The sequence below is a fragment of the Triticum aestivum genome, chromosome 2B, assembly GCF_018294505.1.
Source record: "Triticum aestivum cultivar Chinese Spring chromosome 2B, IWGSC CS RefSeq v2.1, whole genome shotgun sequence".
Taxonomy (NCBI): Eukaryota; Viridiplantae; Streptophyta; class Magnoliopsida; order Poales; family Poaceae; genus Triticum; species Triticum aestivum.
Window position 1 is genome coordinate 628,303,215 of NC_057798.1, and position 12,655 is coordinate 628,315,869.

Sequence of the window (12,655 nt, forward strand, 5' to 3'; positions counted from 1 at the left end):
ATCAGCGGCACCTTACGATATGCAAGCATTCTCAAAACACCTGTGCTTTCTGTAAATGAGAGAGTAATAGTTGTCTGCAAGAATCCTTCCTCGGCGTGAAGTAGGGATCATATTTCTTCCCAACATCCACTATGCACAAGACAAATGACTGCTCATCAGAAGTGACGCCCAAAAAACCTCATGGAATACTGGGCCGGGTTTGAAGTACTCAATGTAGGCATGTTTTAAAGTTGGGGGTTGGCCACCATGTTTGATTAGGCAACCCTGGTAATCTTTCTTTTGTGGATGTAAACATTGATCACAATTAATAAAAGGCCTCGCAGACTGTCTAAAAAAAAACTTATCCTATCTCAAGCAACAACTATCATGCCCTTTTATTGAACCCTTGAAATTAAGAACATGTTCCTCTTTCTTCTACATCTATTCCCGGCTGCTCATCACCACCATCACCTCAGCAGCTTCGTCTATCCGATGAACCCACCGTTTGTCTAAAAATGAGCAAAAGAATCAGCTCAAACGTTTCGTCGAACATGGCGGGGCCGCGCGGGGGGGGGGGGGGGGGGGTATGCTCCGGACGACGAGGACGGTCGGGTGGGGTTTTGAGGACCGTGATGGCGATGGCTTCAGATCAGGGACGCCGACGAATCTAGGGTGAGAATGGCGGCAGAGCTAGGCAATGGGTGGCGTGGACGAGGAAGAGGTTAGATCGGGCGAGCATTGGGGACAATTTGAAGGGGATATGGGTGGTTTCGGCCTATGAGGTCAGACAAGTTCGAACATGTCCGAGGGTCCCTAAATCCGCCCCACATACAAGCTATGTTTGAGTGTTGTTGGACAACTTGAACATTTGGGCTCAGTATGAGGGGTCCGATTGGGTAGCTTTTTTGCTCCGAGCTATGTCCGGGCTATTCGCCCGAACATAGTTGGGCTCCCCTAAGTTTGCCTCAAATTTCGAGAGAAATCGTCGGATGGGTCAACAAGCTCCCCTAATTTTGCCCCAAATCTCGAGAGAAATCGTCGGATGGGTCAACAAATGGACAAAATTTGGACAACTGGGAGATACTCTTGGATTGGTTTTTTTGTCCAAGCATGCATGGAGAAACAAGGGATGCCCTTGAAAAGCGAAAGTACCTTTCTACACCCAGGAGCAAATGCTCCTGGTGTGAACAGTACAATAAAAAAATTCAAAAACAATTTAAAAAATTCTGAATTTTTTTTGTCACTAGGAAATTGCAACGGGTGTGTAAATATTCTAGTAGTGATTCAACATTAACTGTGACAAACATATATATTTGGGAGGATGCATGTGCACGTGAGATGAATTATCTTAATGCAGCATCGCCGAGCCTTTTATACAACTAAATCACTCTTTGTCCCCAAATCTAAGCAAGTACTTTGAAACCAATAACTGAATTCTGATAAAGCGCCCTTTATAAAAAAAAGAATAAAATTTCATCCTATATAATTTAAACAAATTAATTCAGTGAGCAAGTCATTGCTAGGTGGTCTACGGATCTGGTTGTAATTTTTTATTTGTACTGTCTTGAAAGATGATGAATAGATCGGATGCTTATCCCGCAAGAAAAATATTCAGCGAACAAGTTAACAAAGAACAACATAGGTATCAAGTACACCCTACTTATACAGTTATACAACTGGATGTTATGTGTCCCGTACAATGTTACCAAGAATCAAATAGTGGTTAAGTTTGTGAGCTATGTGAAGGTCACATCTTGGATTTTGAGTTAACTTCTCCTGATCAGCACAATTCTCTCTGTTCTTTTTTCAACACCGAGCCCCTCCTTCCTACTGAATAGTTAACAAGGCAAAAATTAGTACAACATCATGGAATTTGAGTAACAAGGTAATTAATACAACAGAAACATTTTAGTACAAGAAGTCTGAGTATTTTGAAAAAATATAATTAGTCAAATTTCATTTCAAGGGGATATATCATATATATATACTAAGAGAATTAAAAAAATACACTAAGAGAAGTTTATGCATGAATATGAAACAAAAACAGTCTTTGGTAAAGAAAGCTAATGAAGCTGGTGTCTCAACAACCAATAGCTAAGAGTAGAGTTTCCGGGAAACAAAGTAATGCATCTGGTGGAATATATGGTCAAGGTTCTAAAATGAAGAAATAACACCGAAACCAAGGATATTGACTTTGCTGGTATTGTTTATACGTGCAAATGTCTAATTCACGAAATTGTTTGTCTCGTCATCTGAACAATCATATACGTGAAATTGCCGCCTGGATTTTTTTATGTGCAAGACTTAACGTGAAAGATCAATGTATCTTATGTAACAACAGTTAACGACCCTCAGGGTTCACGATCATCCCAGAGTGATTAATTGTCTCCGCTACGTCACTCTGAAATACAAAAATACTCCCTCCGTTCCTAAATATTTGTCTTTCTAGAGATTTCAATAAGTAACTACATACGGAGTAAAATGAGTGAATCTACATTCTAAAATATGTCTATATACATCCGTATGTGGTAGTCTATTTAAAATCCTAAAAAGACAAATATTTAGGAACGGAGGGAGTAGAAACTAAGCAAAATCTCATGAAGCAAGAAACCCACTTCTGGAATGCAAATACCAGCACAACGATGCGTACTTGAAGCAAACAAGAACGGAGATCAGACCACGAGGCGCTGCCAAACCAATTACATGCCAGCCTATCCAACTCACATATCACCTCAACGACCTGCACCGCCTTATCGAAATTCCCCAAGAAAAAATAAATAAGTGGGGAAACAGACAGGATGCACTCACCTTGGGGTTCAGGTTCTTTCCTGGCTGTAGGCTAGTCCTGAACGCATGATCAAAAGCAACAATTAAATCAAATGATGTTAGCTCAGATACAAGGTATAGCAAACCTCTCTCTCACTCGGTCACTCTCATCCGAGCAACACCTGATAAAATGTCCCATCTTTAATCTGACTCGGTAACATTAGGAAGATAAAATGTCCCATCTTGGCCACTATGTCTATGCGAGCAACATTAGGAAGATTAACAAAATTGCAAATCTCAGTTCTCACCTAGAGTAATAGTAAACCGTGATCGAGTGGTAAGAGTAAACGACTTAAAAATGTAGTATCCTTCCTAAGAGCAATGGGGACATACCTGGTCTTGGATTACTCCAGCTTCCTATCCCCGTGCAAGAGAACGCCAAAGCAACCCGTCACCATGCTCACTCCCCTCACTGCCTCCTCTTCCCTGATCAAAGTAATTTTTTTGCGAATACTGATCAAATAAATCATTTTTGCATTGGTACTTTTTTTCTCAGAAGGAAGCCCACTTCAGTGAAGGTCAAGATTTGATATTTCTGAAAGTCTATGAAACACCTGAGCTAGACTGGAATAACAAATTGAAACTGTAATCTTCAGGCCATTTTATCACAGGAAAACCTAATGGGCTCACTCTTTCTATGGTTGGTAACACACTGTTGCACAGAGTTATCTGAATTCGGTAGATTAGTTCTGCTTGATCTCTGTAGGAAATACTCCTAGATTAATATTTGTTCAGAGGTATAATAGAGAACGAGAATATAGGTACAATCAAAATCAACGAACCACAGCTTGGTCATTGAAAAATCAATAACAGTTCTTGCAAGATTGCAGGTTCAGTTAAGCCACTACTTAACTCGCCAAGTTGCAGCCACGATTCTACCTCATTGGCCGTCGCTGCAGTAGTAGCAGTACCTTCACATAAGAAGTAGCGCGGCGGCAGTACTTAACTGAAGTCAAACAGTGCAGGAAGCCAAGAGCCGAAACACATCACTGATGCTTTTATCTGTTGTCACCACCAAACCGCCACTTCTGAACATGGATATTGCGCGCTGCTGCCTATTGTGTGCCCTCATGTCCTGCTAATCCCCATAGGTTGTCGGCCGCTGTCATTGTCACCACCGCCTGGTGTCTCTGATCCGACGGCACCACCCCCTTCACTCATCGGCGTTGTGGCTATCTTCGGCCGACAGAAGGTGACGGGGATGGAGGAGGCGGTGTGACTCGTTGCGGCAAGCGATTGGGCAGGAGAGACAGACGGCGATGGTGCCCACGGCGCGGCGCGTGGGGAGAGTGGCGGAGGAACACGCGGCGGAGGGCGGCGGTGTTTGGGAACCCTAGGTTGGGAGGCAGGGAGAGATGGGTAGCGATCGACTGGGTGCGTGGGCTGCGTCCTAGGGGACCACGAGTGGGAGTCAGACGGAAATAAATCGGAGATGCACCCAAAAAAACCGGCGGGCGAAGGCTTGGTGCGGGACGTACGAGGTCGGACGAAACGACGACGGAACATTACATTTTTTTTAGATAGTAGAGATACTTACGTAGATGTTTATTGTGCATGCAAAATTTTATCACGAAATCATATTGGTGGAAGTCGTGCCAAAAAACAAAATCAAAGCTCCAAAATGCTTTTGCAAGTAACATTTTCAGAGCATTGATTTTGTTTTTTTTACCACGCTTTCCACCAATGTGATTTTGCGATGAAATTTTGCATGCACAACAAACATTTGTGAAAGTATGCCACAAAAAAATTCAGATTTTTTTGCATTGTTTTTTACTGTTCAAACCAGGAGCATTTGCTCCTTGGAAAGGCCTTTCTTGGTTGCGATCCGTAGTATGCATGACATGTCCAAACAGGATTGGAGCCCTCGAGAAGTTATTCGTTCCAGCCAGTGTCATACAGGCACTGTTCTACAGCCACGAACACGCATCCCCATGGCAACGGTGCTTTGGAACAAAGCGCATCTGGACTTGACAACCAAAACGGCATCAATTAATGTTCACGCTAACTAGCTAGGATTTGCATCAGGAACTGGCAGTAAACAATGTAAGGATACGAACTCGAAAACACTCAGCCAGTAAAAACCGGTTCCCAGCTGCCCAGCGTTTCTCTGACAGCGTCAACTACTCCACCACTAAAACATTAGAAAGAAAAATGGTACACTATGCTAATCTTCAGCTGGATACTAAACAAGCACTAGGTTCCTAGCATGACTACCAACAGAAGCGGCAACAATCCGCAAGCCAGCCACCGGAGATCTTGTTGATTCAAGCTCTGGTCCAAAAGAACACCTTACCACCGGAGCTTGCGCAAGCAAGATGCCCAACTTTATATGGATGCGCAGAAAACCTGCACGGAATGGCCGTCATGTGTTCACTCTCCAGGCTTGCGCTGTTCGAAGCTGAGAGGCTACTGTCATCGCCACCAACTGAGATAATATCTATTGCCCTTCTCATGTTTCCGATAAACAGGTCGGTGTCGTTCCAGCCCCAGATTGCCCTGCAATAATCGAATTAGTTTGTAAAGAGAGAACATACTTGCATGTAGAAATCCATCAAGCTACTCGTGAAGCTAACCACTAGGTGAAAAGAGAGATCATACTTGAATGTAGAAATCCATCTGCCTGTCTGGTTATTATGCTTGATAATGTGTGACCTATCAAAGTCATCCCCACAAAAGACTCGGACAGTATCATCGAGGCTGGACAGTGGACAGAAAAAGAATCAGGCCTTCTGTAACAACATAATTCTGCATAAACTACACCTCTGTAACTAAATATAAGAAAACGTTCTTATATTTAGTTACAGAGGTAGTATTAAATAAGTGCACTGTTTAAAACAGTGTACTGTCGCAGACCGGGGAGAACAGCAGCTGTTCTAAAGATCCTAATGGGTTAAGGACGGTATATACTATGGGGGATTATTTAATCTTCAGTAATGGTAGACTTAAAGGGAAATTCCTACAGACTGGATTTCGGACGTACGTGTTCTCTTCGACACATTCCTTCAGATTAATCCGACCCGCGCCTTCTTCTTACTAACGTGATCTCCAATTTGAACACACAAAGGCCAGTCAAGGGTGAAAAGGCACAGGTAACAACTGCGTGTGATGGTATGAAGATGATGATGTTTAGGAAAGGAAGAAGCTGGCAGGGGCAGGGCCAGGACTTGAGCATGAGGGGGCGAAGGACACAACGACCACGCAATAGAGAAGACAAGACTATTAAATCTTTAAAAATATGACACCGATATCAAATTCAGCAACATATATTTTGCAATTCAAAAGATAATGACATTTCTGTAGTTAAAATTAAATATAATCTTCGAAGCATAACACAAAACTGAAAAATAAATAAGTCTTTCTATTATACATTGCCTTATGGCTATTAACTAATCAATATATTATTAAAACAAGAGGCAAACAAGCCACACCATGTTCTTCCACATAGACTAAAAATCATGATCAGTTGATTATGTGGTGAGCCCAGATTATAAAGGTCTATATTTAATCTCACATAGCATTTTTAATATACGAGAATTGTACTCCCTCCGTTCCGATGGTTCAGGTGTACATTTTTTCTTAGTTTTTCCTGTTACTAAGGCGCGGGGTGGGATTCACAGCCCAATCTTGCCAAACTACCCCACCTTTCAACGCCCCATCTCCTTGATTCTAGCGTACGAATTAATTATAGACGCTCTCTTTTCCCTTCGTCATATGTGCGGAATTAATTCACGAACAGCGCTTGGTGGTAAAAATGGAGCCTGCACACGCGTCCTAGACTCATAGGCCATGGCAGTTGGGCAGGATGCACTAGGCAGCAAGGCCATGACCATATTAGACATGACCCATCAAGTTGATATCAATTCTTAAAAAAACTTGTAAGCATATTATTGAAGAAAAGATAGGCACCAATGAAGACAAGCATTGGAAAAAGACGTTGGAGATAATCATGTTTGCAAACGATTTTGCATGACCAAATGGGGACCTAAATGCCATAGATTGTCAGATACCAAAGTCTTTCAGACAAATTATACAATTAATCTAAAGATTTCTACAAAGGTCCAAATTATGAAGTCTAAGATGTATGTTTGTCTAATATTTATAATATTTAAATGATATACTCCCTCCGTTCCAAAATATAAGGTGTATTAGTTTTTTCAAAAGTCAAACGTGTGGATGTTTGACCAAGTTTCTAGAAAAATATATTAATATCTGCAATACCAAATTTGTAACATTCAATTCATCATGAAAAGTATTTTCATTTTTTATCTGTTAAGTATTGCAGATGTTGATATTTTATTCTATAATCTTGGTCAACATACAAATGTTAGACTTTCACGACAATCGATGCACCTTATATTCTGAAACGGAGGGAATATCTGCTAATCGATGCCGACTCCTAGCCCTTTAGGCAACCTCAAGAAATCAGGCTCTAGTACGTTCTCGACCAGAGAAGACGTGCAGATGAGGTCTCAGAGGCCCTGCAAATCAGAAAGGCATGGACTCGGATCCGGCGACACAGAAACCTGAATGAAAGGCAAAGGATTCGGCTTTATGTGAGGACACGTATGTTGGTAGGAGGATTGTCGGTGGATTAGGGCGCACGTGGGGCAGGAGGTCGGGGCGGTAGAACCAATTCTGCTGACACTTCTTGTTGGTGCCTAGGGCTTCAACTGGATGTCAGCTCCGCCGCAGACAGAGATTTTGGTGCAGCTTGTATGTGGCTGCACCGAACAACTTCCAAAGGCCAAAGTGGGGTCGGGTCCCCAAGAACACTAACAGAGCGTGATGAAGCACTCTATGTGAAGGACATCACCAGGATTCAGGTGATGAAGCTGAATCCTGTAGAAGAACAGCAGGAGGAAGGCCCCACTCGACGGATGGGGCAAGCAGAACCCGCTCATGAAGGTGGGACTGTGGGAGCAGGCTCGCTCTCCTTGACCGGCACCCTCCAGTCGGCACGCTCTCAAGGTCGCAGCACCCCCTCTCCAGCAAGGGTCTCCAATCACTTTTTCGGCACCACAGATGACAACCATTTGCCTGAATATGTTCTGGTAGCGGCGGCGGCGGTCCTCTTCCTACCTTCGCCGCGCATCCATGAGGCTGGCGGCCAAGTGCTTGGTGGCTAGAGATGGGAGAGATGAATCTAAGCAGGTAGTTCTCCTTGACAATGACCATAACATGAGGAAGAAGAAGGCAGGTGAACTGAATCCGGTCCCTTCCCCTCGCATCAGTTTTTATAGAGGGAAGGGAGCCGTATCAGAACCAAGGTACGCATGCACGTGGCCACGTTCGCCTGCGATGGTTGCCAACTACACACACGAGTCAAACGGGACTCAGGGCGCGATGATGGCGGTCCATCGCCCCACGTGCCCGCTGCACCATTTCCCACATTTAATGCGGGGGGCAATGGGGCAATACATTGAGGATAAGATGTGACCTCACCTAGACCCGTGACGCTTGGTGCTCCTACGAGCCGGCTTTTGACCAGGCCAGACCAAAGCAAGTGCTCCTTACTCAGTCCCGGGGCCAGGAAGGAGTTAGATTCTGTCAGCGGACACGTCACGACGTCAGGACCAGTCGGATTGCATCATACTTCGCATGTTTTGATCGGCTTTACCAGGAGGCGTCCGAACCAGGTGAAGTGTACTTGCTACGTTCGTCCAAAGGCAGACCAGCTCCGCTATGCTTGAGCGAAGGGCGGACTCAACGTCCCACGCGGCGCCAGTTGGACTCTGATTTCAATCAGAACCAAACGCTGAAGTCTAGGACTCAGTTTTGGACCTGAAAGTCAAGGGTATTCCCCCATGGGACACAGGCCGGCCCCAACGGACTCGGATGAGACCATATATTACCTTGATTTCAGTCAGAATTCATGATATGCCCCCCTATCAGGACACCAGCCGCTCTCCTCGACGGAGAACATTGGATATCACCAAGATCAACCCGTTATTATGTTTCGCCAGCGCAGCAGGTCGGTAATCAGATCAAGGTGGGAACAAATTCTAGTTCAGCAGGATGAGTTAGGTTCAGCAACCACAAGATTATTTCATGTTTTTTTTCTGCTTACCGTTCTTATGTTTTTTCAACACTCTAATCGTGTTTGGTTGGTCCTTGTTCTTTTGAACTTTGTATGGGGACCCCCACACCCCCCCCCCTCCCTCTCTCTCTCTCTTCTAATATATTCACATGCAGTCCTGCATGTTCCAAAAAAAATGATCAAAGCAAGGCTAAAGAAATAATAGCAATGTATTTTTTTATAAATGAGTAACAAAAGGTAAATAGTACTATGTAGTAGCCTGTGCAAACACACATATTGCATACTAGTAACATAAACTATTTAAATAAACATCATACATATGCTAAAAGACTTGTTGAGGTCCCAATTAGAATCAGCTATGTATTGACACAATCAGAGTTCATCACAAGGTGATGGTTGTTAAAGAAACACATTCTAAATCAAACAGGAAATCCTTTCTTTCAAAGAACAGAACAGACATTAACCACAGCAAGTGTAGGAAAAATGTTACCTTGTTGTTGCTAGCATGCTGCCACTAGGTGAGAAATAAGCTGACTGAACAGATCTATTATGTTTTAGAACCTTCAAGCTCTCTTCTTTCTTCCTTTTAAACCTTCTGAGATCCCATATGCGTGCTGTTCGGTCCGTTGAACTTGTGGCAAGCATATGTTTTTTCTCTGGATGAAAATCTATTGAGTTAATTGTATTGTCATGTGAATCCCATGTGCTTGATACCTTACCCATCCGCTCATCGAGGAGTTTCAGTTCACCATTTCCGTCACCAAAATATAGGCAGCTAGGACTGTCTGGTGCTTGACAAAGCGAATAAACAGGATAGTCGCACAACTGGATCATATTAAAGCTCTCCTTCTCAAGGTCCATAAGACAAATTTCACCCTCATAACTACAGCTGTAAATCTACAAGGCAAATATATGAAAGACAACAAAATTAGAATCATGATCGAGTGTGGAGATGTACAACAAAACATAAATCACTGTTAGAACATTGTCTTCTCATCCTATCATCAACTTTCTCAGAAGACACTTATGCTTGTCAACACTACACGTATCAGAAACGGGAGCATAGGCATACAACCTAGTTAATCTACCTTGAAACATGGTTAGCATATGTTGCTACCGGATGCTTCTGGGAAAAAAGGTCCTAGAATTAGCTGCTAGAGGATGATTGGCTGCTTAAGATTAATAAGGAAGAACACCAACAAAATCTAAAGCCCCTCTGTCTCCCTTAACAACTACTTGCCCCTGCCTTCTTCCATCCTCTCCCATGACCCATTTTGTACGGTCACCACACACCGATCAAAATGTTCCCCTATCCTCACATGACAATTAATCCAGAGTATCGACCAGCCAAACCTGCAGTCCCCATAACCTAATATACGATTCTCAGCTGTTAAGCAGCAGCAATAATTTTCTTCAATCAGTTCATTTCACAGATGTCATCCTAGAAATAATCCAATGACTGGTAAAGTGCTAAATATTAGCATCACTACAAACAATTGCCCATACAATAGAAACTTCTAGTGGCTTTACCTACATAGCTTCGAACTCATTGACATAGTGAGCTCGGTTAACAGGAGACTTGTGAGTTCTTTTAGTGAACTGCGAAGTTATGTGCGTAAAAGATTTATGCACAAGTTAGCAAAGAGAAGTGCAATTTACTCTTACCAAATCCTGTGTTCATACTATCCAGACACCCAATTGAAGCAAATACCATACAATTGACTTAAATTCCAAATGTTAAATCACTAATCAGAAAACCAGTAAAAGAGCAGAATAACAGGGAGCCATCACCTTCTGTGGCGCCGCAGGGTGCGCCACGATTGCTGGCACAGGGCCCCTGTGAGGCAAATACTCGAACAGCCCATCTGCACCGTCGTCATCCTCATCTTCCACCATGCCGTCCACAACCCAGAACCCAATATTCCCCAACTTGTTCCCCGCCGCAACCACGGTCCGGTCGACCAGCGGCAGGACCCGAACCCCAAGTATCCTGTCGGGCACCACCTTCCGAACGTTCGCAGGCGTCAGCACGAGCTCCTTCCCGGCATCGAAACCGTCCGCCCGAGCCTTGGCAGGTGGCGCAAGCGAGGCGGACTCGATGATGGAGGACGCGAGCAAGGAGGAGAAGCTGGTGCTGCGCGGCACCGGAGGGGGCCCGGGCGTGGGCTCGGCGTCTGGGGAGTAGGAGGGGGGGAGTTGGGAGAGTCGGAGGGAGCGGCGGAGCTCGCCGGGGCTTGTCTTGGCGGCGGGCTTCTTGCGGGGCTGATTACTGAGGCGTCCTCGTCCTCGTTTAGACGAGGACTTGATGGCGGCCGAGAGCTCGTCGGCCTTGCGGCGGAGGGTGGCGAGGATGGCCTCGTTGCGGCGGATGTTCTCCTCGCGGAGGCGTTCGTAGTCGGTGAGACCGGCGGCCTGCCGCGACGCCATTATTCACCCCTGGACAGTGGCAGACCCAGGAATCAAATTTAGCCGGGGCGAACATCTTATGTCTACAAAAAAATTGGTACGAACTTAGCCGGGGCCGGAGGTAGCAACGCTGCCGCCAAAGCTACGACCTTCTCAACGTCGGGCGGTGGCTCAGCAGGCAGCAGCGGCGCGGAGCAGCAGGAGGTGGCGCAGCAGGCAACAGCCAGCGGCGCGCAGCATACAGCAGCGGCGCGGAGCAGCAGGCGGTGGAGCCGCACGGAGCGGCGAGCGGCGGCGCAACAGTCGCTACTGGCTAGGGCTCGAGTCGGGGGGTTGGGGGAATGGGAGGGGATCGATTTGGCGAGATAGAAGCCGACCGATTCGATCAGTACTTTGTTTTTCCAATAGAAAATTTTAGGCTGGTGGCGGTGTGACTGCTTGTGGACTGGGAATTCCTGTGGACTGTGGTGTGATCTAAGTTGGGCCTGAAGTGCAACAGCCGAGTACTGCGTGTCCCTTAAGAAGTTGCCAATTTTTGGCAACTTTTAATATTGCCAATTTTTGGCTTGCCAAGTATTGGCAATGCCAAATATTGACATCAAACCAATCATGCTCTTAATCTTCACAAGTTCGGTCAATGCTTCGGATTGCTTAGAAGTTATATCAAACATCAAGAGTGGAGTCCTTCCAAAAAAAAATCAAGAATGGAGAAGATCAATTCTAGTAGGAGGAACTTTACTCATGTAGAATTTTGTTTTGGGCATAGGGAGAACAATTTTGAAGCCCACTCTTTAACAAAAGGAGTTGGGTCTCTTTCAGTGGGCCGCCATGTGTGGCTAGGGGTTTTAACGGATGTTGCTTGTATTCCGGATACTAGCAAAAGGGCCCGTGGGTTGCAACGGGGTAACAAAACTATGTATTGACCACAAAATACAATGAGTATTGCTAAAAAAACTCAATACAATGAGTGTTGAGTGCATGAAGATTTTCACCGTCTCGCGTCTAATTGATGTATGATTGTTAGATAATAATCTAACACTTTATGAGGTAAGTCGTCACTAATGATTATAATTCTAATGCACAGACTAATTCTGTTGGAAATATGCCCTAGAGGCAATAATAAAAGGATTATTATTATATTTCCTTGTTTATGATAATTGTCTTTTATTCATGCTATAATTGTATTATCCGGAAATCGTAATACACGTGTGAATACATAGACCACAACATGTCCCTAGTGAGCCTCTAGTTGACTAACTCGTTGATCAACAGATAGTCAAGATTTCCTGACTATGGACATTGGATGTCATTGATAACAAGATCACATCATTAGGAGAATGATGTGATGGACAAGACCCAATCCTAAGCATAGCACAAGATCGTGTAGTTCGTTTGCTAGAGCTTTTC

The 12,655-nt window shown here is 44.5% G+C and overlaps 1 protein-coding gene and 1 long non-coding RNA gene across 4 annotated transcripts; both read right to left on the reverse strand.

The window, feature by feature from the left end:
* Positions 1-1,367: 1,367 nt before the first annotated feature.
* LOC123046392 (uncharacterized) lies at positions 1,368-4,302 on the reverse strand. Its single transcript, XR_006422276.1, has 3 exons — positions 3,139-4,302; positions 2,630-2,824; positions 1,368-1,809 (listed from the first exon to the last, which is right to left on the reverse strand). It is a non-coding gene; the product is annotated as an uncharacterized lncRNA (long non-coding RNA).
* Positions 4,303-4,767: 465 nt separating this feature from the next.
* LOC123046391 (DNA damage-binding protein CMR1) lies at positions 4,768-11,649 on the reverse strand. Of its 3 annotated transcripts, XR_006422275.1 has the most exons (6): positions 11,354-11,649; positions 10,634-11,278; positions 9,333-9,739; positions 8,873-8,999; positions 5,404-5,502; positions 5,124-5,301 (listed from the first exon to the last, which is right to left on the reverse strand). XR_006422275.1 is itself a non-coding variant. In XM_044469751.1 (5 exons), exons 2-5 carry the CDS (start codon positions 11,267-11,269, stop codon positions 5,070-5,072), a joined length of 1,374 nt encoding a protein of 457 aa, XP_044325686.1. In that variant the 5' UTR covers positions 11,270-11,278; positions 11,354-11,649; the 3' UTR covers positions 4,768-5,069. The 3 variants fall into 3 exon arrangements, 2 of the variants coding, with proteins under 2 accessions (XP_044325686.1, XP_044325687.1); XM_044469751.1 differs by lacking the exon at positions 8,873-8,999 and having other exon boundaries at positions 4,768-5,301; XM_044469752.1 differs by lacking the exon at positions 8,873-8,999 and having other exon boundaries at positions 4,768-5,301; positions 11,398-11,628.
* Positions 11,650-12,655: the final 1,006 nt, after the last annotated feature.

Excerpts from the sequence above, each read along its gene's own strand:
- LOC123046391 (XM_044469751.1), bottom strand. The coding sequence starts at position 11,269 with ATGGCGTCGCGGCAGGCCGCCGGTCTCACCGACTACGAACGCCTCCGC. Across the intron at positions 9,740-10,633 it reads ACCCTGCGGCGCCACAGAAG|ATTTACAGCTGTAGTTATGA; the intron begins GTGATGGCTCCC and ends TTTGCCTTGTAG. Across the intron at positions 5,302-5,403 it reads AGATGGATTTCTACATTCAA|GGCAATCTGGGGCTGGAACG; the intron begins GTATGATCTCTC and ends CGATTATTGCAG.